The sequence below is a fragment of the Pleuronectes platessa genome, chromosome 3, assembly GCF_947347685.1.
Source record: "Pleuronectes platessa chromosome 3, fPlePla1.1, whole genome shotgun sequence".
NCBI classification, from domain to species: Eukaryota; Metazoa; Chordata; class Actinopteri; order Pleuronectiformes; family Pleuronectidae; genus Pleuronectes; species Pleuronectes platessa.
Genome location: NC_070628.1, coordinates 80,347 through 107,031, shown reverse-complemented (window position 1 = coordinate 107,031; position 26,685 = coordinate 80,347). Strand labels below are relative to the sequence as shown.

General features: G+C 43.7%; 1 protein-coding gene across 1 annotated transcript; it reads right to left on the bottom strand.

Moving 5' to 3' along the window:
- Positions 1-16,300: 16,300 nt before the first annotated feature.
- slc22a7a (solute carrier family 22 member 7a) lies at positions 16,301-25,968 on the bottom strand. Its single transcript, XM_053418841.1, has 10 exons — positions 25,525-25,968; positions 24,859-24,962; positions 22,377-22,531; positions 20,022-20,190; positions 19,821-19,938; positions 18,917-19,026; positions 18,622-18,836; positions 18,417-18,525; positions 17,604-17,810; positions 16,301-16,869 (listed from the first exon to the last, which is right to left on the bottom strand). The coding sequence occupies exons 1-10, from the start codon at positions 25,852-25,854 to the stop codon at positions 16,782-16,784; spliced, it is 1,605 nt and encodes a 534-aa protein (XP_053274816.1). The 5' UTR covers positions 25,855-25,968; the 3' UTR covers positions 16,301-16,781.
- Between the last annotated feature and the right edge of the window lie 717 nt (positions 25,969-26,685).

Sequence of the window (26,685 nt, the reverse complement as noted above, 5' to 3'; positions counted from 1 at the left end):
AGGGAGAGAGGAGGGAGAGGGGGAGTGAGAGAGGAGGGATAGAGGGAGGGAGAGAGGAGGGAGAGAGGAGGGAGAGATGAGGGAAAGAGGGAGGGAGATAGGAGGGAGAGAGGAGGGAAAGAGGAGTTAGAGAGGAGGGAGAGAGGAGGGAGAGGGGGAGTGAGAGAGGAGGGAGTTAGGAGGGAGAGAGGAGGGAGAGGGGGAGGGAGAGAGGAGGGATAGAGGGAGGGAGAGAGGAGGGAGAGAGGAGGGAAAGAGGGAGGGAGATAGGAGTGAGAGAGGAGGGAGAGAGGAGGGAGAGAGGAGTTAGAGAGGAGGGAGAGAGGGAGGGAGAGAGGAGTGAGAGAGGAGGGAGAGAGGAGGGAGAGAGGAGTTAGAGAGGAGGGAGAGAGGAGTGAGAGAGGAGGGAGAGAGGAGGGAGAGAGGAGTTAGAGATGAGGGAAAGAGGGAGGGAGATAGGAGGGAGAGAGGAGGGAAAGAGGAGTTAGAGAGGAGGGAGAGAGGCGGGAGAGAGGAGGGAGAGGGGGAGTGAGAGAGGAGGGAGAGAGGAGTGAGAGAGGAGGGAGAGAGGAGGGAGAGAGGAGTTAGAGAGGAGTTAGAGAGGAGTTAGAGAGGAGTGAGAGAGGATTTAGAGAGGAGTTAGAGAGGAGGGAGAGAGGAGGGAGAGAGGAGGGAGAGAGGAGTTAGAGAGGAGTTAGAGAGGAGTTAGAGAGGAGTGAGAGAGGATTTAGAGAGGAGTTAGAGAGGAGGGAGGGAGAGAGGAGGGAGAGTGGGAGGGAGAGAGGAGGGAGAGAGGAGGGAGAGAGGAGGGAGAGAGGAGTGAGAGAGGAGGGAGAGAGGAGTGAGAGAGGAGGGAGAGAGGAGGGATAGAGGAGTGAGAGAGGAGTGAGAGAGGAGGGAGAGAGGAGGGAGAGAGGAGTGAGAGAGGAGGGAGAGAGGAGGGAGAGAGTCACAGATGTCTACTGTCTCCACAACGCTCCAGCGTTCGAGTCCCTGACACAAACACTGTGGGATCACCGCTCGTCCTCGTTGTTCTCAGAAACACCGAAGCAGCAGTTTTGTAATGACGGACAGAAACTGAACTGATTGAAACAATGATGATGAAATATTATCAGTCACATCCTCCCTGAGTCATAATGCTTGTGTCATGTGACCCTATATCTGAAAAACTGAACTGCATCAACCTTGAATACAAGTGGTGAATTCACCATGGATACTGATCATAGTTAACTGTATCCGCAGAGTACACAATCTGCAGTAATCTGATTGGTGCAGCAGGTGAATACTGCAGTACAGGTTACCACGTTGACCAAAAAGAGAGAAGAGCCACGTTGTCTGTTTAATCACTAATGAAACAATATGAAGAATGTTGTTTAAATGATAAACATTAGTAACACAAGGTACAACTTCAGAGAATATTAACTTGTCACTATAACTGTGTTAACTTACTGAGTCTCTGAGGGAAGTTGTCCTGGGAAATTTAATGGTGGATCCAAAGATCGGGTAATGGAGACACAACTGGAATCATGACAACTCTGCTGCTGCTCCATACTTCAACACAACATAAAACAACACAGATATAACACAACACAACATTCTACTTGTGCAGTATACACTGTAAGTAAAGATGGACGATGCATCTCCACTTTCTCCCAATGTTCAAAAATTAATCTAAACTATCTCCGATACGAACGCTGCCATCTTGTGGTGATGATGTTATTTGCAATCAGAGTCTGAGCAGTAGTAGTTTTCAGTCTCAGCTGTCAATCTTGAGGCCTCAGCCCATTAAATCCTCCTCAATGAAAATCAACAGATATGTACTTTTATTTTTTAGTTGGTCCATCTCCCATCTGCTAACATGGAGGTGGTGAGGTTTATGATCTTTACTCGGTCAACCACTAGGGGGCGATTGAGATGCTTTGGCTTCATCTTTGTTTCCAGCCAGGCCCTGTTCCCCGCTAACCCTAACCCTAACCCTAACCCTAACCCAGGGCCTCGAGCCTCCTCTCACCTGTGAGCTTCGGTCTCCCTACAGGCTTTAGAGGGAGCAGGTCCCTCCTCCACCTGCTCACAGCGACTCATGGCAGAATCTCCACCTTCACACAAACACAACAACAAAGTGTTAAGTCGTTCATTCATCACATGACAAACACACAGAGCTCAGACTGTTGAATACTGAAACCAAATCATTTCATCTTTGAGTCCAAGTGACAACTGGTCAAAATCATAACCATAACCCTAAATAAAACATAACATACTTACCCGACTCAATCCCTGTATAACATTGGGGAAGGCAAAGTAACCACCCCCATCGTTCACCCCCATTTTCAGCTCCACTCAGCAAGTAACCTTATTATATCAGGTCTGCAATAAGAACCCTAACCATTGGACCATGGGGTAGAGAAAGAGGTTAAAATAAATTATGGATTTTTAAATTAGATACCACTACACCCACAGGACTCAATAGCAACAGATTTTATTCACAGGACACCCCCCCCCCCCGGACCACCACCAACTAGCTGTTGGGATGAAGGGGGAGGAGCCGAGTGTTTGAGCCGTACAGAGATTGTTCAGACCCAGTGAGTCCATGTGAGGAACCAGCAGGACAATGTGTGGAAGCTTCCCAGTGAGCGAGTGGACGTGTGGACGAGGTTTCTAACACGTGACGGACGTGAAGCTGGAAGAACACAAACATCTCAGGATGAAGAAGAGGAGCCGTACACGTAGAAGACGAAGACGTCAACTTGGAAACACGAGGAGATTCCAGATCTTGGAGATAAGGGCCGAAACACAATGCTTCCACTAAAGAACAATACAAACTGAAGTAATTAATACTATTTACTATATTCGGTCTAATGTACGTTTACACCGAAGATTACAGAGAAACAGTATTTCAATCTTGTATTTGTATTTTCCATAAGGCAGATTTTTAAATAAAATTGACTTTGACTCATGTTCTGTCTCCTTCATGCTCCAATTTGCCATCACTCACAGCAGAGCAGTCTGAGGACAGCTACTGCAGTTCAGCTGGGAGACCACTAGTGGGAGCTAATCGCCCACACCACCTTCAGATGAGTGGAGACGGACTCATCGCTTATTCTCTCAGACACTTTTACTTCTCTGATTTCATCGTAAACTGTATAACAATCAACTAAATTATCACTAACCCAATATAACCCTTACCCTATTGCCTTTCATAACATTCTAATTTAAACAGATGTTCTCATCGAGATCTGTGTTATAAGAGCAACTTGTGTACAATTAATCAAATTTGAGCACAAAGAAGGTAATTCACAGACAAGTCAGAAAATAAATGCTAATACTTCAAATTAAAAGGTTGAGAGTTTGTTTCTCTTTTTTAATATAGATTTATTTAAATTTTTTATGAATTTCAGGGATTAACTGTAAAAAGAAATTCAATATGAAACACGTTAAATTGTGAATGTCGCCCACTTGTCCCTCTTTTCTTAAAACACATTTTTACTAACTTGTCTTTATGAGATGTCCATTTTTATGTTTTATTACTTGTGTTCTTTTTATTTGTATGAACTTTCTTTTATTTAAAATCATCATCTTCTATTTATTCCTCCTGTTCTTTTTATTTGTTTACTAGTTGTAAGTGATGATGTTCTTTTATTTATTAATTGTTTTTATTTGGGTGAAGGAGTTTCGTTGTTCTGTTTCGTCTTTCAAAGCACTTTGTAAAACCTGTTTTAAAGGTGTTGTACAAATAAAGTTAATATTATTAGTATCAAAATTGTCCATAAATTACCGTTAATAAATCAATCAATCTTCCTTCATGAAAATATTTTAAGTTGGACATTTTTGGGGAAAAGATGTTTGTGAAGGTTCGGCCGTAGAGAAAAAAACTAATAACTAAGCAAATATAATCAAATAAATCAGCATTTCTAGTTTCATCAGACACAATTATCTGTGTCAAGGTGGACTTTTCTTACTTCAGGAGGTTTGATGAATTTGAATAACTGTGTTGGACCTAAACTGGTAAATTGCTTCAGGCTGAAGGTCACAACTTCACATGTTGAATGTTCAGAGCATGAGGAGGAATCTCGTGAAACTTTCAAAGAAAATGACTTCTCAGCTTCACAGCAATAAAAGGAAAATAACGAGTTATAAAGACATAACAGATATAAATCAGAATCAGATCAACAGACAGCACGAATGAAGGAATCACATGTCGTCAGGTTGATTTGACAGCAAATCTCTTTTTGATGAATCGTCTCACACAGATAATTGTATCAACTACAAAACAGGTTTTCACAAATTCAAACATCTGCTAAAAACCTGAAGATCTGAGGAGCTGAACACATTCCCATTGTTTACATGGATGTTTGTTAAAACCAACAAAGAACAGAAACTGTGTGAAAACAAGAAAGAGACTGGAATCAAAAAGAAATTTACCTGAAACTTGGAGGAAGAAAATAATCTGCGACACGACGAGAAACAGAAACTGAGGATAGACGTTAATATTTAACCAAGACAGGACAGAATAAAAAACAAACCTTTGACCTGACGTCCGTCTTCGGGACAGTAAAAAAATAAATGTAACTGAAGTAAAGGTAGAAATATATAGACTAAAATAATCAACTGAAAGAAAAAGCACCACATTATTTTTTTTTACTTGAGTTAAAGTAAGTATTTGATCAAATATATGTAAAAGTATTTGCAGCGTGAAACCTAATGCAAACATCTACTACATCAATAACTGTGTCTAAAGTATTTGACAGTATACACTTTATATGTATTTGTAATACACTATATATATGTTTATATATATATACAAATATATATACAGACTGGTTCATGTAAACAAAAATGATGCAGATGCTGCCACAGATATTTTTTAATTCTTGTCTTGGCCTCAAGTGCCTGAAAATAAATCCACTTAAGTAAAGTACAGACACATAAAAATGTAATTAAGAAGAGTAACTGAGTAAAAGTACTTTGTTACTCTGGTCATTAAACTGGAGTCAGCTTTCAACTATTTAAAAATCTACCTTATTTATATATACCTTATATTTTTTTATCATATCATTATTATCATTAGCAGAAATCTTCAGACTCAGTCTTGATGGTTACGTCTTCTCTCTCTCTCTCTCTCTATATATATATATAATTATTAAGTATATTTTGAATTGTGCTTCACCTCTGTCTCGAGGGTGCCTGTTTGTGTTTGTGTGTGTGTGTGTGTGTGTGTGTGTGTCAGCGGTGCAACATACTTTCACAGCTCCTGAGCTCCACAGCCTGTGTGTGTGTGGTGCTTATCGAGGTAAGATAAACTCTTATTGTGAAAGATCTTGTTGTTGATACAGATGTGTGCAGATGTGAGTGTTAGTGAGTGTGAGTGACAGCTGGTTGTGTTCATTGAGTGTGTGTCTGAGCACTGCACCACGAGTCATATCTGTGGACGACCTTCTATTCTCATGACATACGAGAAGCTAACACAACGAAACAACATGAATCATGTTGTCAGATGCAGAACATTATTATTTTCAATCCTATATCAATTGTTTGGTTATAATCTCTGAACTTTGCACATCGTGCTTCAATTATTACAGATCGGTGTTGATAAGACGATTTTACGACATGTGACTAAAGTTGTCTCCTTGAGCAGTAACATGTGACGTACAGTAAAACAGTAAAACACGTCTATTGATTTATTGATTGACCTCACCATCAAATAACATGTTCACAAAATTTAAACATCTACTCACAAATGTAAAATTATTCAGAATATGTTTCACAAAGTTCAGATTGACCAGAAAACTTGAATCACATTACTCAAATCAAACTATGATTAATTAAACTAACTATAATGTTCCTGCCCATTTAACAGTGAGTGTGTGTGTGAGAGTGTGTGAGTGTGTGTGTGTGAGTGAGAGAGAGAGTGTGTTTGTAAGTGTGTGTGAGTGTGTGTGAGTGAGAGAGAGAGTGTGTTTGTAAGTGTGTGTGAGTGTGTGTGAGTGAGAGAGAGAGTGTGTTTGTAAGTGTGTCAGAGAGTGTGTGTGTGTGAGAGAGAGAGAGAGTGTGTTTGTAAGTGTTTCAGAGAGTGTGTGTGTGTGAGAGAGAGAGTGTGTTTGTAAGTGTGTGTGAGTGTGTGTTTGAGCACAGTGGGGGGTTGACGTGCAGGGACATATCTGTCCACCGCAGACGAAGACGTCTCAGGAGCTTCTTTTTCTGGAGCCAGAGGACGGGAGCAGGTTCAGCTGCAGCTCAGCAGAATCAAATCACAGGACAAAGCAGCCGCGAAGGGGGGGGGGGGGGGGGGGGGGGGTTCAGTGTCCTCTGTCCACCGCCCCAACACCCAAAAGCCCTAAGTGATGCTTTGTCTGTCCACGTCTCAGCTCAGTAGAGGCTTCGGAACAGATCCAACTTGTCATCTCTGGTGTTTATGTGCTGAGCCACACCCACTCTCATTCACCACCAATCACAAGTGTTCTAACAGGTCCTGCTCATGTTGTGGTTCTTTATCAAGCTGGAGGGTGAAGCTCCGCCCCCAACCAGCTTCTTCACCAGTTGGGTTAGTTCTCACTGTTCTAATACAAATATACAGAACTACTTTCTGAAGCCCAACATGGTCTCAATATTGCTTCAGAGGCTGTAACTATATTTAGCTAAATTTGATCAAGAAATGTGAATTTATATGTATTTCTATGGACTGGTGCTGGTCCAATCAGGTGCTAAAACCAGTGCAGAAGAAGAGGACCCAACAAGAAAACAAAATGAAACCAGCATTAATCAAAGGAAGAGCATGAATGGATGAAGCTGATGAAAACCTCTCATTGATTGTTTCTTATATTAATATAATGAACATTGAATGGTGTCTCCTCATTGGTCAACATACAATGACTCAACACACCTGACTGACCTAACCCTCAGAACATTCAAGTAGAAAATTACATGAAAAACAAAAACAGGTCAAGTCAGATTATTAAAGGTTTTGTCAGCTGCTCGATCCCGCCTCCTCCAGATCAACATGATTTTGTTGTGTGAGTCAAACTCCGGAGCTTGTCCTCGTTTGTCTCCGTGTTCGGTCTCGTCCACGTCCTGAAGGACACAACCGGCTCTTTAGCTGCTACATGTGAATCATGTTCACAACATGGTCTCTGACTGAGTTGGTAATGACTGTGAGAGAGAAGCAGTTGACTCGCTAATCTCTGGAACTGTGATGTCACATGTTTCCTCACAATTTCCTGCAGTCGCTCTGCTGATCTCTGGATCATTTACTATTTATCATCAATATCAGAGTCGGGAAACAGCTGTGACACAGTTTAATCTCAGCTGGCAACTGTGAGTGTTGAAGGTCTCACAGCACTGCCTGAGGTTTACCTAAACGCAGCACCACCATTTTCCACAAGGGGACAATGAGGACAGGGGGGTGCCATGCAATCCCCAAAATATGAAAAGTATAATGTTTATTTTGTTTACTCCATGATCAGGACCAAGATGTATCCAACATTAGCAACACATATCTATACAAGCTAATTTAGTTGAGGCAGCTTAGTCAGATCAAGTGATCCGGACAAAGGTTTTTCTAATGTAACCCTAACCCACTATTACATTTAGAAGTCAGCTTAGCTAAGGTAGCTAAAGTGAGAGCTAGTTATTAGGACCAATAAGAGCGCTAATGAAAACACACATACTCCAACTCTCGCCGTATGTATATAGTCGTAAATGTTATGTTGATGGTCTGTCTTTTTTGATGTCTGTCTATGTATATGTTTCACTTGTCACTGTACTTCAACAATAAATAAATAAATAAATATATATGTACACACACTGATTAGAAAAACATAGGACACTTTACCCCGGTAGACGAGAGGGTCGCCTCCCTGCGCCTTAGGGTTGTAGGGGGGAAAACTCTGACTGTTGTTTGTGCGTATGCACCAAACAGCAGCTCAGAGTACTCGGCCTTCTTGGAGACCCTGAATGGAGTCCTGCATGGGGCTCCAGTAGGGGACTCCGTAGTTCTGCTGGGTGATTTCAACGCCCACGTGGGCAACGATGGAGATACCTGGAGAGGCGTGGTGGGGAGGAACGGCCTCCCTGATCTGAACCCGAGCGGTCGTTTGTTATTGGACTTCTGTGCTAGTCATGGATTATCCATAACAAACACCATGTTCGAACATAAGGGTGCTCATAAGTGTACCTGGTACCAGAGTACCCTAGGCCGAAGATCAATGATCGATTTTGTGATCGTGTCATCTGATCTGAGGCCGCATGTTTTGGACACTCGGGTAAAGAGAGGGGCGGAACTGTCAACCGACCACCATCTGGTTGTGAGTTGGATCAGGGAATGGGGGAAATTTCCGGATAGACCTGGTAAGCCCAAACGAGTAGTGCGGGTGAACTGGGAACGTCTGGAGGAGGCCCCCGTCCTAGGTATCTTCAACTCACACCTCCGGCGGAGTTTTTCTGGCATTCCTGTGGAGGTTGGGGACATTGAGCCGGAGTGGGCGGTGTTCAAAGCCTCCATTGCTGAAGCTGCGGCGGCTAGCTGTGGCCTCAGGGTCTTAGGTTCCTCAAGGGGCGGTAACCCTCGGACACCGTGGTGGACACCGGTGGTCAGGGAAGCCGTCCGATTGAAGAAGGAGGCCTTCCGGGATATGATATCCTGGAGGACTCCTGACTCGGTTGCAGGGTACCGACAGGCCCGAAGGGCTGCAGCTGCTGCCGTGTCGGAGGCTAAGCAGCGGGTGTGGGAGAAGTTCGGAGAGGTCATGGAGAAGGACTTTCGGTCGGCACCAAAGTGTTTCTGGAAGACTATCCGGCACCTCAGGAGGGGGAAACGGGGAACCATCCAAGCTGTGTACAGTAAGAATGGGACTCTGTTGACCTCAACTGAGGAGGTCGTCGGACGTTGGAAGGAACACTTTGAGGAACTCCTGAATCCGAATAACACGCCCTCTATGTTGGAGGCAGAGCTCGAGGTTGATGGTGTTTCGTCGTCAATTTCCCTGGTGGAGGTCACTGAGGTAGTCAAACATCTCCGCAGTGGCAAAGCCCCAGGGATTGATGAGATCCAGCCAGAAATGCTAAAGGCTCTGGGTGTTGAGGGGCTGTCATGGTTGACACGCCTATTCAACATCGCGTGGGAGTCGGGTACAGTGCCAAAGGAGTGGCAAACCGGGGTGGTGGTTCCCCTGTTCAAAAAGGGGGACCAGAGAGTGTGTACCAATTATCGGGGTATCACACTTCTCAGCCTCCCTGGTAAAGTCTACTCCAAGGTGCTGGAAAGGAGGGTTCGGCCGATCGTCGAACCTCAGATTGAAGAGGAACAATGCGGTTTTCGCCCCGGACGTGGAACTACGGACCAGCTCTTCACTCTCGCAAGGATCCTGGAGGGGGCCTGGGAGTATGCCCATCCGGTCCACTTGTGTTTTGTGGATCTGGAGAAGGCGTATGACCGGGTCCCCCGGGAGAAACTGTGGGAGGTGCTGCGGGAGTATGGGGTAAGGGGGTCTCTCCTCAGGGCCATCCAATCTCTGTACTCCCAAAGCGAGAGCTGTGTTCGGGTCCTCGGCAGCCAGTCACTTTCGTTCTCAGTGGGTGCTGGTCTCCGCCAGGGCTGCGCCTTGTCACCAATCCTGTTTGTGATATACATGGACAGGATATCGAGGCGTAGTCGTGGTGGGGAGGGGTTGCAGTTCGGTGGTCTGAGGATCTCGTCACTGCTTTTTGCGGATGATGTGGTCCTCATTGGATCATCGGCTTGTGACCTTCAGCACTCACTGGATCGGCTGGCGGCCGAGTGTGAAGCGGCTGGGATGAGGATCAGCACCGCTAAATCTGAGGCCATGACTCTTAGCAGGAAACCGATGGATTGCTTACTCCGGGTAGGAAATGAGTCCTTAGCCCAAGTGAAGGAGTTCAAGTACCTCGGGGTCTTGTTCGCGAGTGAGGGTACTATGGAGCGTGAGATTGGCCGGAGAATCGGAGCAGCGGGGGCGGTATTGCATTCGCTTTACCGCACCGTTGTAACGAAAAGAGAGCTGAGCCGCAAGGCAAAGCTCTCGATCTACCGGTCGATCTTCGTTCCTATCCTCACCTATGGTCATGAGGGCTGGGTGATGACCAAAAGGACGAGATCGCGGGTACAAGCGGCCGAGATGAGTTTTCTCAGAAGGGTGGCTGGCGTCTCCCTTAGGGATAGGGTGAGAAGCTCAGTCATCCGTGAGGGACTCGGATTAGAGCCGCTGCTCCTTTACTTAGAAAGGAGTCAGCTGAGGTGGTTCGGGCATCTGGTAAGGATGCCCACTGGGCGCCTCCCTTGGGAGGTGTTTCAGGCACGTCCAGTGGGGAGGAGACCTCGGGGAAGACCCAGGACTAGGTGGAGAGATTATATCTCAACACTGGCCTGGGAACGCCTCGGGATCCCCCCGTCAGAGCTGGTCAATGTGGCCCGGGAAAGGGAAGTCTGGGGCCCCCTGCTTGAGCTGCTCCCCCCGCGACCCGACCCCGGATAAGCGGATGACGATGAGAGAGATGAGATGAGATGAGGACACTTTAGTCACTACAGATCTTGATGAATTGTTGTTTCTCACATCGAGATGAGAACCATCTCATTTCAGGGTGAAGACTTGATGTTGATGCAAAGTTCAGTTTTTCTTTGTGTCACATCTGGGGGGTCAGATTAACGGAGTCCAGAGTCCAGAGCTTCTGATGTTGATGATACTGCATCATGAACTGATGGAGAGGAATGAGAGGCCATCCGTTCTTCATGCACTTACTTCAGGATTGAAAGATGCTCCTCCCAGGACATGGAGGTGTCCTCTCTGGCTTGTGGACCAACCAGCCAATCAGAGCTTGATGTTTTTGATTTATATTCGAGTTTGATGTAGTTTATATCTATGCTAGGGGCACAGCTCTGTGGACGGCAGGGTTACTCCAAGTCTTTTTAATTTACTGGATGAATTATGATGAAGTTCAGATTTATCTCAGGATGATCTGCAGCCATTTTTGAAAGCCTTAACTTTACTGTCTTCAGACTACAACCTCCCCTTATATGATCGCCTGTATTCTGGTTCCTATTTGCACAGATCAGGTAACTCTCTAGTATAAAATTAATTATCATAACATAATGTCACAATGCCAATTAGGCAGCAGATTTTTAAGATTTTTGAACAGCAGTTTTATTAAATAACACTTGTTATTAATTCGTTAATATTGTATTTATTTCATTCAATGTTGGAAAATGTCATATCCTGTTAAGTTTCTGCACATTTCACACTTCTTGTTTTATTTTGTAATTAGCAATTTTTAACAGAATCCTTTCCCTGCATTTCCCACCAAGAAGCCCCTTTGACGTGAAAAGCAGAAGCACCCATTGGAATTACATGACAAGGTCAATAACATAACATTCTGACCAGATTTATGTTGAGGATTAGCCTGGATGCCAGACGAACTTAGCCCCGCCCACAACATTTTTGGTCGGGCAGTTCGGTCTGGAGTCGCTCCGTTGGGAAAAAATTATGCCCGACCGGGCCAATCAGATTGTCAGGGCGGGCTTTATACGATGATTGACAGATGATCAACGGTAACGTAATCAACCACGTCATCACAGTGCCCTCGGGTTGAATTCGTTTTCAACAAACATGCCTGCCGCTGGTGAGCTGAGATGTGTCGATGCTGCCATTGAGTCTGTTTTAGAAGACATCGACAGCGCATTCATTTTGAAAGAGGAACACAGAACGTGGAGGCGACGCCACAGCACCGCGCTAATCCCTATCGCCCCGGCGCTTGGCTGTTCACACCGGACACTGAAGCGACGCTGAACCGCCGGGCAGCGCTAATAATATCACCCGTTGATCCAGTAGATCGCTGCACGGCTTTGTGCCGGTCACACCGGAGGCTGAAGCACCGCGCTGCGCCAAGGCTGCCTCGCGGTGCTTCAGCCTCCGGTGTGACCGGCACAAAGTTTTAACATGGGAGTGGATGGGAGCCAGCTGTTATTTAAGGCTTGGCGCTGCGCTGAAGCGTCCGGTGTGAACCCGGCGTTAGTAAATAACTCACAATGCGTTGCTTAGCATACGTCACATACTACATTGCTCTGATTGGTTGTAGGTCTATCCAATTGAGCGAAGAAGAATTTTACTTCCTGGTCAGTTGAAACACGCCCCATAATCACAGCCCAATGGAGCGGTCTCAGACTCACATTCTGACTAGAATTGTGAGTCTGACAACGTCAGGCTAGTTGAGGATATAAATAAGACAATGTTCATGATTGTTATCAAATTATGCTTGTGATGTAGTCAAGCAACTAAATGTGTCTTTAAAATTTGTTTTGTTTCCAAGCATTACGTTTACGTTACATAAAGATACATTTGTACTGATCCCAAACACATCAATCAATCAATCAATCAATCAAATTTTATTTGTATAGCCCATATTCACAAATTACAATTCATCTCATAGGGCTTTAACAGGGTGTGACATCCTCTGTCCTTAACCCTCAGCAAGAGAGAAGGAAAAACTACTAAAAACACTTTTATTATTCTCATTATATATGCTTCCACTAGGAAACATTATCAGGACACACTCGGTAAATTTCCACTGCTATGCGGATGACACCCAGTTATATTTGTCAATAAAACCTGAACAAAGTAATCAATTAACTAAACTTCGAACATGTCTCAAGGACATAAAAACCTGGATGACCCGCAATTTTCTCTTATTAAACTCAGACAAAACAGAGGTTATAATACTTGGCCCCAAACACCTTAGAGATGCATTATCTAATGATATAGCTGCGCTAGACGACATTGCCCTTGCTTCCAATGAAACCGTCAGGAACTTGGGAGTGATCTTTGATCCTGATTTATCCTTTAATTCTCACTTAAAACAAATTTCTAGGACCGCTTTTTTCCACTTACGTAATATTTCCAAAATCATACATGTCCTTTCCCAAAAAGATGCAGAAAAACTAGTCCAAGCCTTTGTTACATCGAGACTGGACTATTGTAATTCATTATTATCAGGCTCCAGCAGGAAGTCGTTAAAGACTCTACAGCTTGTCCAAAATGCCGCAGCACGTGTCCTGACAAGAACAAAGAGAAGAGAGCACATTTCTCCAGTATTAGCGTCGCTACACTGGCTTCCAGTTAAATCTAGAATAGAATTTAAAATTCTCCTCCTCACCTTCAAGGCCCTTAATAATATGGCGCCTTTTTACCTTAAAGAGCTGTTAGTACCTTATAAACCCACTAGAGCACTCCGCTCCCAGAATTCAAGCCTACTTGTCGTCCCTAAATTCTCTAAAAAAAGAGTAGAAGCCAGAGCTTTTAGCCATCAAGCCCCTCGGCTGTGGAATAATCTACCACTTTCAGTTCGGGAGGCAGATACCATCTTTTCATTTAAGAGTAGACTCAAAACCTTCCTTTTTGATAAAGCTTATAGTTAGAGCTAATTAGTGCGCCAGAACGTTACTTGTTCTATTTTATGACACATGACACACGGAGCTTCTCTTTCCAGCTTCTCCTTCCTCTTCTCCATCCCTATCCCCCTTCCCCGGAATCCCTTTGCTTTATCACCCGCAGATCCAGGGCCTCTGTGGCCGCACCATGGATTGCGGTTTGTGGATCGTACACCGGGGGTCGCGGTGGTGGATCCATTGTGGCGGATTCTGGGCTGATCGTGGTGCTGGTGGCGGACCCTGTGTCGCGTTGGCATTGGGCACGGGCGGTGGACCAGGACCGCGGTGGTGGCTTGTGATGGGTCCTGGTGGGCGGCGGTGGACGGTGACTGAGGACTGGAGTGGCGTCTGGTCTGGATGGTGGATCGTGGTCTGGATGGTTGCTGAGCATGGACTGTGCTTGCAGCGGGACTGCTTGGCATGTCATGTTGGGGTTGTCCTTCGGGATGTCTACCCTCATCAAATGCTGCTAGAGACTTTGATTATTGATGATGTTTTCCTGCACGTGGCATCTATTGCACTTCTGTCCGTCCTGGGAGAGGGATCCCTCACATGTGGCTCTCTCTGAGGTTTCTACATATTTTTACCCTGTTAAAAGGGTTTTTAGTAGTTTTTCCTTACTCTTGCTGAGGGTTAAGGACAGAGGATGCCACACCCTGTTAAAGCCCTATGTGATGAATTGTAATTTGTGAATATGGGCTATACAAATAAAATTTGATTGATTGATTGATTTTAACAGGTAAAAATACATAGAAACCTCAGAGAGACATGTGAGATCCCTCTCCAGACATGACATGCAGAGGAGGGAAATTTGTCTTCTGCTTTTGTCCCATCTGGTGAACATCACAGGACACACAGTGGGCAGCCATGCACAGCGCCCGGGGAGTAAGGTGCCCTGCTCAGGAGCACTTAGACAGTGGGGGTAGGGAGAGCGCTCTTTGCACTTCGGAACAGATCCAGGTGTTGTCCTGGCAGGTATGTTGTATTGTCGACGCGAGGAATCGAACCAGCGACCTTCCAGTCCGATGTCCGTAACTTTCTGCCCATAGTCCAATTATTCTGCCACTAGTCCACCGCCTCTCCATCAGACATGATTTGATGATCTAGGACAGTTCATTTTTCTAAATGTGGAAATATGCATTGAAAGTAAAACCAAGATAAACTAAAGAGATGAGAACCCTAACCTTAACCCAGACAGTTCCTCTACACACAGTTTGTCTCTGAGAGTTTAAACTGACCCATCATCAGTTTGCTCTGAGGAGATGATCTGAAACACGTCCGTCCTGTGATCTGCAGCCACTGGTTTCACCAACATGTGAAGAAGACAATGGTCCATGATGAAGAGTCTCTGACCTGAGAGGACGTCTGTTCCTTGAGTCGCCACAATGGAAAATTACTGTTATTGTTATTGTTGCTGTTGATTGAGTTTTAATAAATTTTTCTAAATGTGATACACCTTTAATTGTTTTAAATCAATATTATGTGTTAATATTTAAGAAGGTTCTTTATGAAATAAATTAGACTTTTAAATGTTAATAGGAATTAATGACATTTCTATAAATAATATACATTTTCTCATTCAGCATGTCAATTTGTTAATATTATTTAATTAACCTTAACCCCTGAGCCCTTTAATTGGTAACATTGAGCTTGATATGGATACAACAAGGTGATTTCGGCTTTTTAAAGCCTCATACAAGTGTCTCAGAGGATCAAATTCTTTTTTGGCCCACGAACACTAAAAGCTTTGCCAAGTCTCCTCTGAATGCGATGTGTGGATAAATGATTACAGAAAGGTCAAATATGTTGACCTAATGAGTAAAGCAGATACCCGATATGAGTCAAATCATTAAGGCACTACACAATAACTGCGCAAAAACATTTTATTAGCATGTACAGTATAACCGCAGATGCCTTTTTCAAACACTAAAGATTTGCTGCAACACAGTTTATATGTGACCTGAGATCCAGTCCTAACAGTCAGATGATTGACAGCTGAATATCAGCAGCAGGTACAGTGCCTTGCTTTGTAGCTCTGGCTGTATGTTTAGGGTCATTGTCCTGCTGGAAGATGAACCTCCGCCCCAGTCTCAAGTCTTTTGCAGACTGCATCAGATTTTCTTCAAGGATTTCCCTGTATTTGGCTCCATCCATCTTTCCCTCTGTTCTGACCAGTTTCCCTGTACCTGCTGAAGAGAAGCATCCCCACAGCATGATGCTACCACCACCATGTTTCACTGTTGGGATGGTGTGCTCAGGGTGATGGGCAGTGTTGGGTTTTCGCCACACATAGCGTTTTGCATTGAGGCCAAAAAGTTCCATTTTGGTCTCATCTGACCAGAGCACCTTCTTCCACATGTTTGCTGTGTCTCCCACATGGCTTCTGGCAAACTCCAAACGGGATTTTGTATGGATCCCTTTCAACAATGGCTTTCTTCTTGCCACTCTTCCATAAAGGCCAGATTGGTGGAGTAGACGACTAATAGTTGTCCTGTGGACAGATTCTCCCACCTCAGCTGTGGATCTCTGCAACTCCTCCAGAGTAACCATGGGCCTCCTGGTTGCTTCTCTGATTAATGTTCTCCTTGTCCGACTCTTCAGTTTGGGTGGACGGCCTCCTCTTGGTAGGTTTGCGGTTGTGCCATATTCTTTCCATTTTCTTATGATGGATTTTATGGTGCTCAGAGAGATGTTCAAAGCTCTGGATATTTTTTTATAACCTAACCCTGCTTCATATTTCTCCACAACTTTCTCCCTGACCTGTTTGGTGAGCTCCTTGGTCTTCATGATGCTGATTGTTCAGTAATGATCTCCAACAAACTCTGAGTCCGTCACAGAACAGGTGTATTTATACTGAGATACTGAGACAGGTGGACCCTATTTACTAATTATGTGACTTGCAAATGTGACTTGTGAATGCAATTGGTCGCACCAGATCTTTGTTAGGGGTTTCACAGTAAAGGGGGTGAATACATATGCACTCAACACTTTTCAGATTTTTATTTGTAAATAATTGTGAAATCCATGTAATATTTCCCCCCACTTCCAAATGATGCACTATTTTGTGTTGGTCCATTACATAAACTCACGATGAAATAAATTTTAATCTGTGGTTATACCATGACAAAATGTAGAAAAGTCCAAAGGGGGTGAATACTTATGCAAGGCACTGTAGGTGATGGCTTTAAAGCCAGTCTTCAATTAAAAACTCTAGAGAACAAACTCTTTGTCTAAGTGTGTCGGGTCTGTTGTTCTGAACACGTGCTACAAACTGTCTTAGTCTAACATTCGTTTGAGGTCCTCACAGCTTCGACTGAGCTGCTGCAGAACCAGCATCAGGATGAGAAGCTGCTCAGGTTCCTTGTGACATGTTCGTGTCTCTGGGGTCCGAGTCCTTCAGCTCCATCTCTGCATCTTCTCCTTCGTCTCTCTGCCGGTGTCTGAAAAACACAGATGATCATTTTAATGTCAAATCTAAAACTCAAAGCACCTGTCTCTTTTAAATTGCAGCCGTTGAACCAACTTATTTGAAATCTGTTTACTAGTTTAAAGGGAAATATACTAACTCAAATTCCATAGTCGAAATATATATATATGTGCTAACTTAAACTCAAACCCTGACCCTTTACCCCCATGTATATATTTTGTATTAATGTCGGGTGAAATTAATTAAACTAAATGTTCATTTACAGAGACTGTTGAGAATTCTTGACTGTGACTGGTTGGATTCATTTTAAGTTACTAAACAGTGTGAGAGAGGAAACAGTTCTAAATAAAAGCACCCGGCCTGGCTGATACATACAAAGCATAGACTGTAGATGAAGTTGGATGAACTTGAACAAACATCAGTGAGATAAGAACAACCTCAAATCACAGAAACAATCTTTAACCTCTACTTTTTTAGTTTGGTGCATGTCCCATCGGCTAATATGGAGGAGGAGGGGCTAATGACCTATGCTGCAGCCAGACACTAGGGGAAAACTGAGCTGCTTCAGCTTTTTGGAGACATCGTGTCGTCCATCTGTCTTTACAGTGAATAGTTAGCTACGTCTCTGGCCAATGAGAGTTCAGGCAAATGATGGAGTGTAGCCCTCGTTTAACCATTATAGATCGGATGACTTCAGATCAGCTCTGGTGGTTAGGACGAGTCCTGGCTGGCTCTTCCGATGCGTACCTTCCCTCTTCCACATCCATGATGTTTTCGGGTAAACGGATATTAAGCGTCTCTGGGAGCAGGAAGACCAAGCTGCCACTGACAATTCCAGTCCCGGCGAAGATCAGAGGCGGCAAAAGAAGCCAGACGTCCTCCAGCAGCATGATCATGGGAGCCAGGGCGCTTCCGATCCGACAGAGACAGGAAGTGTAGCCCAAACCACACTGCCTGTCCAACAAACACAACCAGCATCAGGTTTAGTGTCTCAGAGTCTCCTGAACATTTCTAACACTCGACACCCTCCAATGTGTGTGGAGTGAAGTGTGCTGCTCCTCAGAGATGCTACATTGGTTAAAGACAAATGTTTGAATCAACATCAAGGCTACGTCCACATGTGTTTATGTTTTAAAAGGTATCGCTCTTACACCTGGTGAAGTTTTCCAGCCTCTAATTCTTTTGTAGCCCTTCAATGATGGTGTCGTTATAGTTCGAAAACTCCAGGTTGTGTTTGATTGAGACGCCCATATTCTCTTCCTGATTGGTTCTTACCAGTCACATGACTGGACTAACAGCGGTGAGTACAAAGCGTCTCTGACACTTCCTGTAACTGTTCCACCTTTTCGTCGCTCAGAGAAAAGAAATCCCTGCTCTGACTTTTCACCATCAGAGTTAAAACACTTATCGATTTAAAACACGTCAGTGAGGACAGAGCCTGAGTTTCCCTTGACTGAAGTGTGTAAAAGCTTAAAATATATATGACATTTTAAATAAAAAGATGTATTAGTCTATATGATTTATTATTGCCTTTGTCTAATTTCCAGGTGCAGGTTCTACCTAAGGGTTGTCGGGTAGAGCTCTGCTGTGTAGAGGAAGGCAGTGGTGAAAGCCGCCTCAGAGAATCCCTTCGCCACCACAGCGATGCAGGTGCGAAGCACAGAGAACTCTGAGGGAGAAGCAGGTCAAGCAGATGGATGTAAGTTTATTTCATGAAGCCTTAAACCTGAAAATGTCTCATTCACTGTACTTGAAGTGATGTAACCTAAAGGTATGGCTGTGTTTATTCCTATTAGGGTTCCAGTTATGATCAGAAACCACGCCTGGCCATTCCTGCGGCCGATCCAGTCCAGGACGAAGAAGCTGAGGATTTTGGCGGGAACCTCAATGGCGCCATAAATAAACTGTGTGAGGTAGATACTGACGCCGAAACCTGAGATCCTGAAGCTTATACCATAGTACAGGAAGGCAACAGCAAACCTGGGGGGAAAGCAGCACAGTCAGTGTGAGCGCAGCCTAGTGGTCTACAGGCGACATTTTCTTAACCCAGATTTTTGTACCAGAATAATCCGGAACAGAGGGTGATCTTCCTCAGCTGCGGAGTTTTGACCAAATCCAGGTACGAGGGTTTCTTCTCAGCTCCTTCAGACACGGTCACTTTCCCCAAAGCCTAAAACACAACAGTCAAACATTGAGACTTTATATTGAGTTGAAATCATCACTTATCTGTTTTAACAAGCATGTAACAAGCTGCCTTCATGTTCAGAGTCCAGAGTACTGCCTCCTGCAGTTCCTAACCCTTTTGTTAGGAGTGTGTGAGAGGTAATGTGTATATAAACCCTACCTTATTAATTAGACAGTGGCGAGATGGGTTGTAAAGTTGTCAAATTCACACAACATCAACTGAAGATGTTAGAAGACGTGAATTTATTTAAGAAGTAAGTTATTTTATAAGATAGTTATTTAATCAAAGCATTTTTTCATTTAATACATATTTAAACTAATTTCATCTACCTTCCAGTTCTGACCTTCAGACTTGATGTGCGTTATGAAAAGTCCTAAGGTCGACAGAAAGTGTATTCTGTCAAATTAATGCTAAATAACTGTGCAGCCAAGCAATATAGAAGAAATTTGTATTTTTTTAAACTTGGACGTTTAAGTGAGATTAATGAATCAAATGTTTGTGTCGCCCTTATTTACAAATCCCAGTTTGTCTCATAGATCTTAACAAGGTGCGACATCATCTGTTCTTAAACATCAACCACAAAATATATAGAAACCTCAGAGGGAGCAGCATGTGGGAGAACAGGTCTAACAACAACAAGTCAGTTTTTTCATCTTCATCTTTTGGTCCTCACACCTAATAATTGGTTGATGGTTTATGCAAATGTCAACAAGACAGATTGATTAACTTCAACACTGAGTGAATATTGACTTTGAAGCCCAGTCGCTCATCAGCTGTACCTCAGTGTTCAGTTTGGAGGTTTTCTTGCCGTTCATCGCCGCACACTGAACCAGATGCTTCTGAGCTTCCTCCACTCGGCCGTTGACCAGAAGCCAGCGAGCCGACTCCGGCAGCCACCTGGATACAGGCAGAAGCTTTTAAAAACACAGATATTTGGTGTCAATGTGGAGCCTCAAAACTCCTCCTCATATCCGCCTTACCACCAGGAGACGATGGCAATGATGCAGGGCGCCGTCACCGCCAGCGTCAGGTGTCTCCAGTCTCGAATGAAGTAGGCCAGCAGCGCCAGGAACATGTTGCCCACGCTCCAAGACAAACTCATGACAGTGCCAGTGAACGTACGGTGCTTCACGTCCGTCCACTCAATACCTGAGCACGTGGACAGGGACAGACATGAGGTCAGTATAGACGTGGTTCAGGTTAGATCCCTTTGATCATGAAGAACAGACCCATGATAAGAATGAACTGGGAACATGTGTGCTCTCCACGTGACGACCAGTATTATGAGTGCTCTGTGTGATGGTGATGAAATAAAACCTTTTTGTGGTTAAGACCCTGAAAACGAACAGTTAGCTTCAGTTTACAAGATGAAATAACAACAATATACATGTGCAGCTTTTATTCATGATGCTATTATGTTAAATATGAATGAATTCAAGCTGTTAAGGACCACACCTTATGAGAGCAGGACGTACTGATTTTACCTTCAGGTTTTGTAATGCTTTCACTTCAAACAGTGCGCTCATACTCAAATAGCTCCTGCTTGTGCGCTTGCACTCACATGTGCTCCAGCTCCAGCTCTTCTCCTGTGCACATGAAACATCTGCCATCAGATGTTTCATGTGTGAGTAGTGTGAGGAGCCTGGAGAACACAGTTTGGACACAAGCACGGACCATCTGAGGGTAAGTGCATAGCTTCGAGTGACAGAATACAAAATATGGATAAAATCAATGAGTGCTGCTGTCAAACTGAAAGACCACTCTCCAGAATGATAAGAAGGAAAAATCACCTAAATCTTACTCTTACACCATGCTGACTCAAAATCACTCACAATTTATCATTTCAATTTGAAATATATGAACATGCCCTTTTGAAGGTGGTTTTGTTTAGGACGAGCCTGTGAATATACAGTGGCTGTAGATCACCAAAAATCATCACTAAATTCAAAATGATCCAATTGCTGTTGGATGAAAGCAATGATTCCCACTGGGATGCGGAGGCATAACGGGGGGGTTCTACTAAAGTTGTGGCGGATCTAATATTTTGACTTTAGATCCACTGTTTTTTCAGATATTTGACAGGGACGGGAAAACAACAAGCGATGCTTCCGGGACAAACACAGTGTGCAAAATTCAAGTGGGAAAGAAAGTTTGACGAAGCCTGTCTTGCTCTTGGGTTCACAGTGAATGCAGTCGGAGATGAGCAGAGACCCGTGTGTATTTTATATCTGAAAACTCTGGCAGCTAACAGTATGAGACCTAAGAAATTAAGAAGACATTTAGAAACATTACACCCCAGTCGCCTTGATAAGCCACTCCAGTTTTTGATGAATATCGTCAGCAGGAACAAAGTTTTATAAAAAGCTGTGCAGTGCAAAACAGTCACCTGGCTGACCAGATCAGTGCATTCAGCCGAAAGCTTGAGATGTGGGGCGGGCGACTTGATCAAGGAAATACTGATTTCTTTGAGGATGCTGAGTTTGCTGAAAAAAGTGCTACTGGAGCCACCACAGTGATTCCATGTCTTAAGGAGCACATCTCTTCCACGAGAGGATTCTTTCAAATGAACTTCCCAAACAACAGCGCTCAGTATGACTGGGTGAGAGATCCATTCAATGCATCCCCACCTGCTGATTTCAGACCAGCTCAATGAGATGTCTGACTCCAGTCTGAGGCTGAGATTTACAGCACAGACACTGAGTGACATCTGGCTCGGTGTGGAGAGGGAACATCCACTCATAGGGCAGAGGGGATTCTGCTTCCCTTTACCACATCCTATCTCTGATGGGCTGTTTCTGCTGTTGCCTCACTGAAAACAAAGTACAGATCGAGGCTCAACATTGAACATGACTTAAGAGTGGCATCATCGAGGCTGTAACCCTGTTTTGAAAAGATGTGCAGCACTAATACAGTTGATTGGCTTGAGTTCTCACATAGTGACCTGACCATCTTTCTTGCCTTGTATCTGCATGTGTTCTTTTTGGTTACAGATTGAACTTTTTAAACTTTGTAACAAAGTGATTATAATGTTACATATGTTTTATCTGTTTTTGAAAAAGAACAGACTGATGTAGCTGAGTAGTTTGAAAAAAGTTTATTATTTTCAATCCGAAACTACTGAAAAAAATGTGACTGTAAAGTTCATGTGTATTTTATCTCAATACACAAGTTAAACTCCAAAGTTGGGGGTGATTGAAAAAGTTTGAGAACCACTGGGTTAAGCTACAACTCCAGGAGGCCTTTATATGTGGGCATGATTCATGGGTTTATCAATTTGTGTGCATCTAGGTGAAACATTTGTGTTGTTGTTGTGCAGTGAGGTGTTGATCTCTTACCGAGGACAACTCCGATGATTGACAGCCCGCTGAGGGCCACACCACACAGCGCTCTGGACAGGGCAAACATGATGTAGGAGGTGGAGAAGGCCGAGGTGAATCCCAGCATGGTGGCGGCAATTAAAGCCACCAGAAGCATCGACTTCCGACCAAACCTGCAAGATAAACAGTTTAAAGAGCTTTGAACACATAACATGGACGACATGTGCACAGAAAGTTTTGCTTAGAAGTATTTCCACTCCAGGTTTTTACCCTCAGCTCTTGGAGGAAATCTCTTCCATGTTGACTTAAAAGCTGAATTAAAAGGTCAATCTGGAACTTTAAGGTGCCATCTGTAAGTTTTGCTTTTGATACATGGCTGTTAGCCCTTTCAGCTGTCTATTGTCTGGTTCCAAGAGAAGAGTTTATAATCCGTCCACTGAGCAGCGCTACTTCCTCAGGACAGATTGGACGCCACACACAGTCCATATCATAATGATGAGACGGGCAGAGCTAACTGGTTAGCATGCTAACTTCAGTGATACAAAGAAAAACAACAGTTAGATGCTGAACTCATCTTCCTGATAAGTAAACAGCTTCTTTTAAGAAACACCATTTCAAATGGTGTCTTGAAATTAAATCAATAAATCATCATCATCGGTTTTACTCTGTATGTTTAAAACACATTTATGTATTTCCTGTTATATGTTAACTACATAAAATTAAACTTAGCTGTTAGCCTGTGTGGCTGCTAATTGTGCATTCATGTGTTGGTGTAATATTTCAGAACATAATCTTTGTGTGTTGCAGAGTTCCTGACCTCATTACTCATAAACTAACTAACATAATTTTACAATCCGCTCTAAATGGACGCATTTAATGTAAAGTGGCACTTTGTAGTTTAGCTTTTTTTTTAAGAAGAAGAAGAAGAAGAAGAAGAAGAAATTGTACTTTCATGATTCTTGTTGTTCTGGGTTTGTTCCCTCTGGGTTGATGCACTTATTGTGAGTCGCTTTGGATAAAAGTGTCAGCTAAATGAAAATGTAATGTTAAATTTACTAACACTACATGGCTGCCTATGTCGTACCGCAGTATTCCATTTGAATTGAGCTATAGTGATAGTAACTTACAAACAGCTAATTTGTATTTGCTTTGTTTGATCAAGAGCTCCAGAATCCGCCACTCAATGAACCTTAAAAGTTTAATCTACTCTAGATTCAGAATTATGACGTTGAAATTCATAAGAAATGGGGAAAGTCCATCTGCTGATGGTGATCATGTGATTGGCCAGTACAGAGGACTTTGAAGAGGCCTTTCTTTCTTGTCTACCAAAGATGAGTGTTTGCATTAAGACTCCGTGACCACAAAAATCTTCATCATATAAGATGCACATTAACAAAGAATGTGGAGGTCTAGAAAGGTTCTGAGATTCTGCCTTTACCAGATCGAGGAGCAGCTCCTGTGAAAACTTGATGAACTTTATTAAGAATCATTATGATCTCGTTATTTTGTCCCAGACTCCCACAGACCAAACTGAGCATTTAATTTGAGCAATGAGGAATATTGTGGGTAATCAGTGTGTGTATGTGTGTGTGTGTGGGGGGGTGTGTGTGTTTGTTTGTTTGTTATCTGCAATCAATGGGCTTATTAGATAACTGACATTTTGGGCTTATTCAATAAAGAGTCACATGCAGAACACACACTCGTTTGAAGAAAACAATTTGAGTATTCGAATGAATCCGTCGAGTTTTGCTGCCTTGCTCAGAAGAAAGATTGTGAGAAGAAATTTCCTTTTGATGCAACTGCTAAAAAGTTTTATGAAATCTGGCAGTTTTAATAATCAGGATCTAGAGAAGTGTCTACGTGTCTTAAGTGTCTACTATCGAAGGTGCTCTCTGATCCACACACACACACACACAATGGTCTTTAGTGACTTGCATGTCTCGTAAAAGGACTCCCACTATAAGACGTCGAGGCCTTGAATTGGCACTGGATATTGACATTTTACCCATTAGCTCGGTGTAGTGTGATATACACAAATGTGTTGTCGAGCAAATCTGAAGCAAAGCATCGTCTGTTTTACTCAAGTCATACAAGGTGCTGTCCTGTTTCCCTGGCTGAGGTCGAAGGTCAGCGGGGGGTCATAGACTCTACAAGAGCTGACAGAGCTTTCATCCTGCACTTCAGGGGCCTGGTTTGTGATATATCAACGCAATCACACAAGGGAGGAACAGCAAAGGTTCTAGTGTTGCTCTTGCTGATGTCACAGACGTCCACCACTCGTATTCTGTACATCGTCACATTAATAACATGGAGTGTCACATGCTCTAATCGTCAAACAACACTTTCTTCAAATTGCAGCTCTTCTTTTCAGAGAGGGCGTGAAGTCTTGATACTCTTGTATTTGTCATGCTACATTGGTTGTGTCATAAACTAAACTTCCCTCCATCTTCATTGGTCACATGACCAGAGTCTGTGAGGGTTAAAGACTCTGAGAACTCACCTGTCAGAGAGCTGTCCAAAGAGAATGGCTCCGAATGTGACCCCGAGGAAGAAGTATGTGGCGAGAGCTTGATTCAGCCGTTTGTTGTCACACACCAGATCCCACTGTGGAGAGACGGGTTAGTGTCAGGGTTAGGGTCAGATGATGGACCGTCACTGACTGTCCATCAGCTGACCCTCATGGCGCCCTTGCTTTTATGTCGACAACGCTCTCTGAGAATTTAAGTTTGTAATAACGTGAACTTTATTTGCTTGTCTGTAACTCACCTGTCAGTTTTGTTTAAAAACTGTATCAACGATGTGTTTAAAGAGAGAAGTTTTCTTGGAGCACCATCTAGTGGACATTAGTTGAACTGCAGGTTAAGAGGCTTTTCATTCCAAAATCAAGTCTTTATTTTGTGATGTTCACTACATTGTTATCAAATCTGTTTAATGTCAGGGAAACTTCCTGGTCTGGTTTCATGCTGGGTTTCACTCACATCAACTGACATTAAGCTACAATAAATTAGTTAAATTTTACATCAGTGATTAATAAACATTTTCTAGAATGATATAAAACCCTAACCCTATAATTCAAATTCAAGAGACAAGAATACAATTCTTGAATAGGATTAAAAAATTCAAATAGTCGTTAGTTCAACAGAGAGTTCATGTAGCATCTCCTCACCTCGGTAGCGGTTGTGGAGCTAAACTGCGACCTGTCGTAGATCCATCCATGTTGACAAGGTGCTGTCCTGTTTCCCTGGCTGAGGTCGAAGGTCAGCGGGGGGTCATAGACTCTACAAGAGCTGACAGAGCTTTCATCCTGCACTTCAGGGGCCTGGTTTGTGTCCTCCAGGATCCCAAGGGCGCAGCGGTGTGGAGGAGTGGCAGAGATGAAGTTGTGCAGGAGGAAGTGGAGGGGGAGGATGGCTCGGGGGAGGCAGAGGAGAAACAGCACCAGGAACTGGAACTTGGAGAAGCCGCCAACTTCATCCAGGATCTCGTCAAACCTCATGGTGACAAGATGGAAGAAGTGAGATGTGCGTCTGAAGAGTCACTGTGTGTTAGAGGAGCATTCATCGACTCTCTGAACTCTGACTCTCCGACCGGCGCTTCCTGCTCTGCTGTGTCTCTCTCTCACTTTCTGTCTCCGACTGCACAGAATCAGCTTCTTATAGAGAGAGAGAGGGAGGTACTTGGCTGTGTGTGTGTCTGTGTGTGTCTGTGTGTGAACAGATCATTTCTGTTTGCATCAGCTCAGTCACGCTTGTGTCACAACACACCGCAGGTGGAGTATTAAGACTGACAGTTTTCCTGGTGCAGCCGTGGGATTCAAACTTTAACAAACCGCTCTGAGTCTTAGTGTTTTTTTTGGTTTTTGTTTTTAATTAACTGCAGAGACTGTTAAAAAAAGCTCCTCCTGTTGGTGATATCATAACAACACGGTCCTGTAGATTCATGCTGTACAACATCAGGAGAATACGCCCCCTTCTCACTCAGGAGGCGGTGCAGGTTCTGGTCCAGGCTCTGGTCATCTCACACCTAGACTACTGCTACTTAAAACTAACAATTTAGTAGCACTTAAATGTCACTTATAGCACTTTGTAGTTATGCTGTTTTTTTTTAAGAAATAGTACTTTCTTGATTCTTGTTGTTCTGGTTTGTTCCCTTGTGGTTGATGCACTTATTGTGAGTCGCTTTGGATAAAAGCGTCAGCTCAATGAAATGTAAACACTGCTGTGACACTGGTGCATGATGCTGTGTGATGGATGCAGGTGAATGAAGGATGAGGAGGAAACGAGGCTTCAGCGATGTCTGATCAGCTGATATAGATTCTGTTGATCTG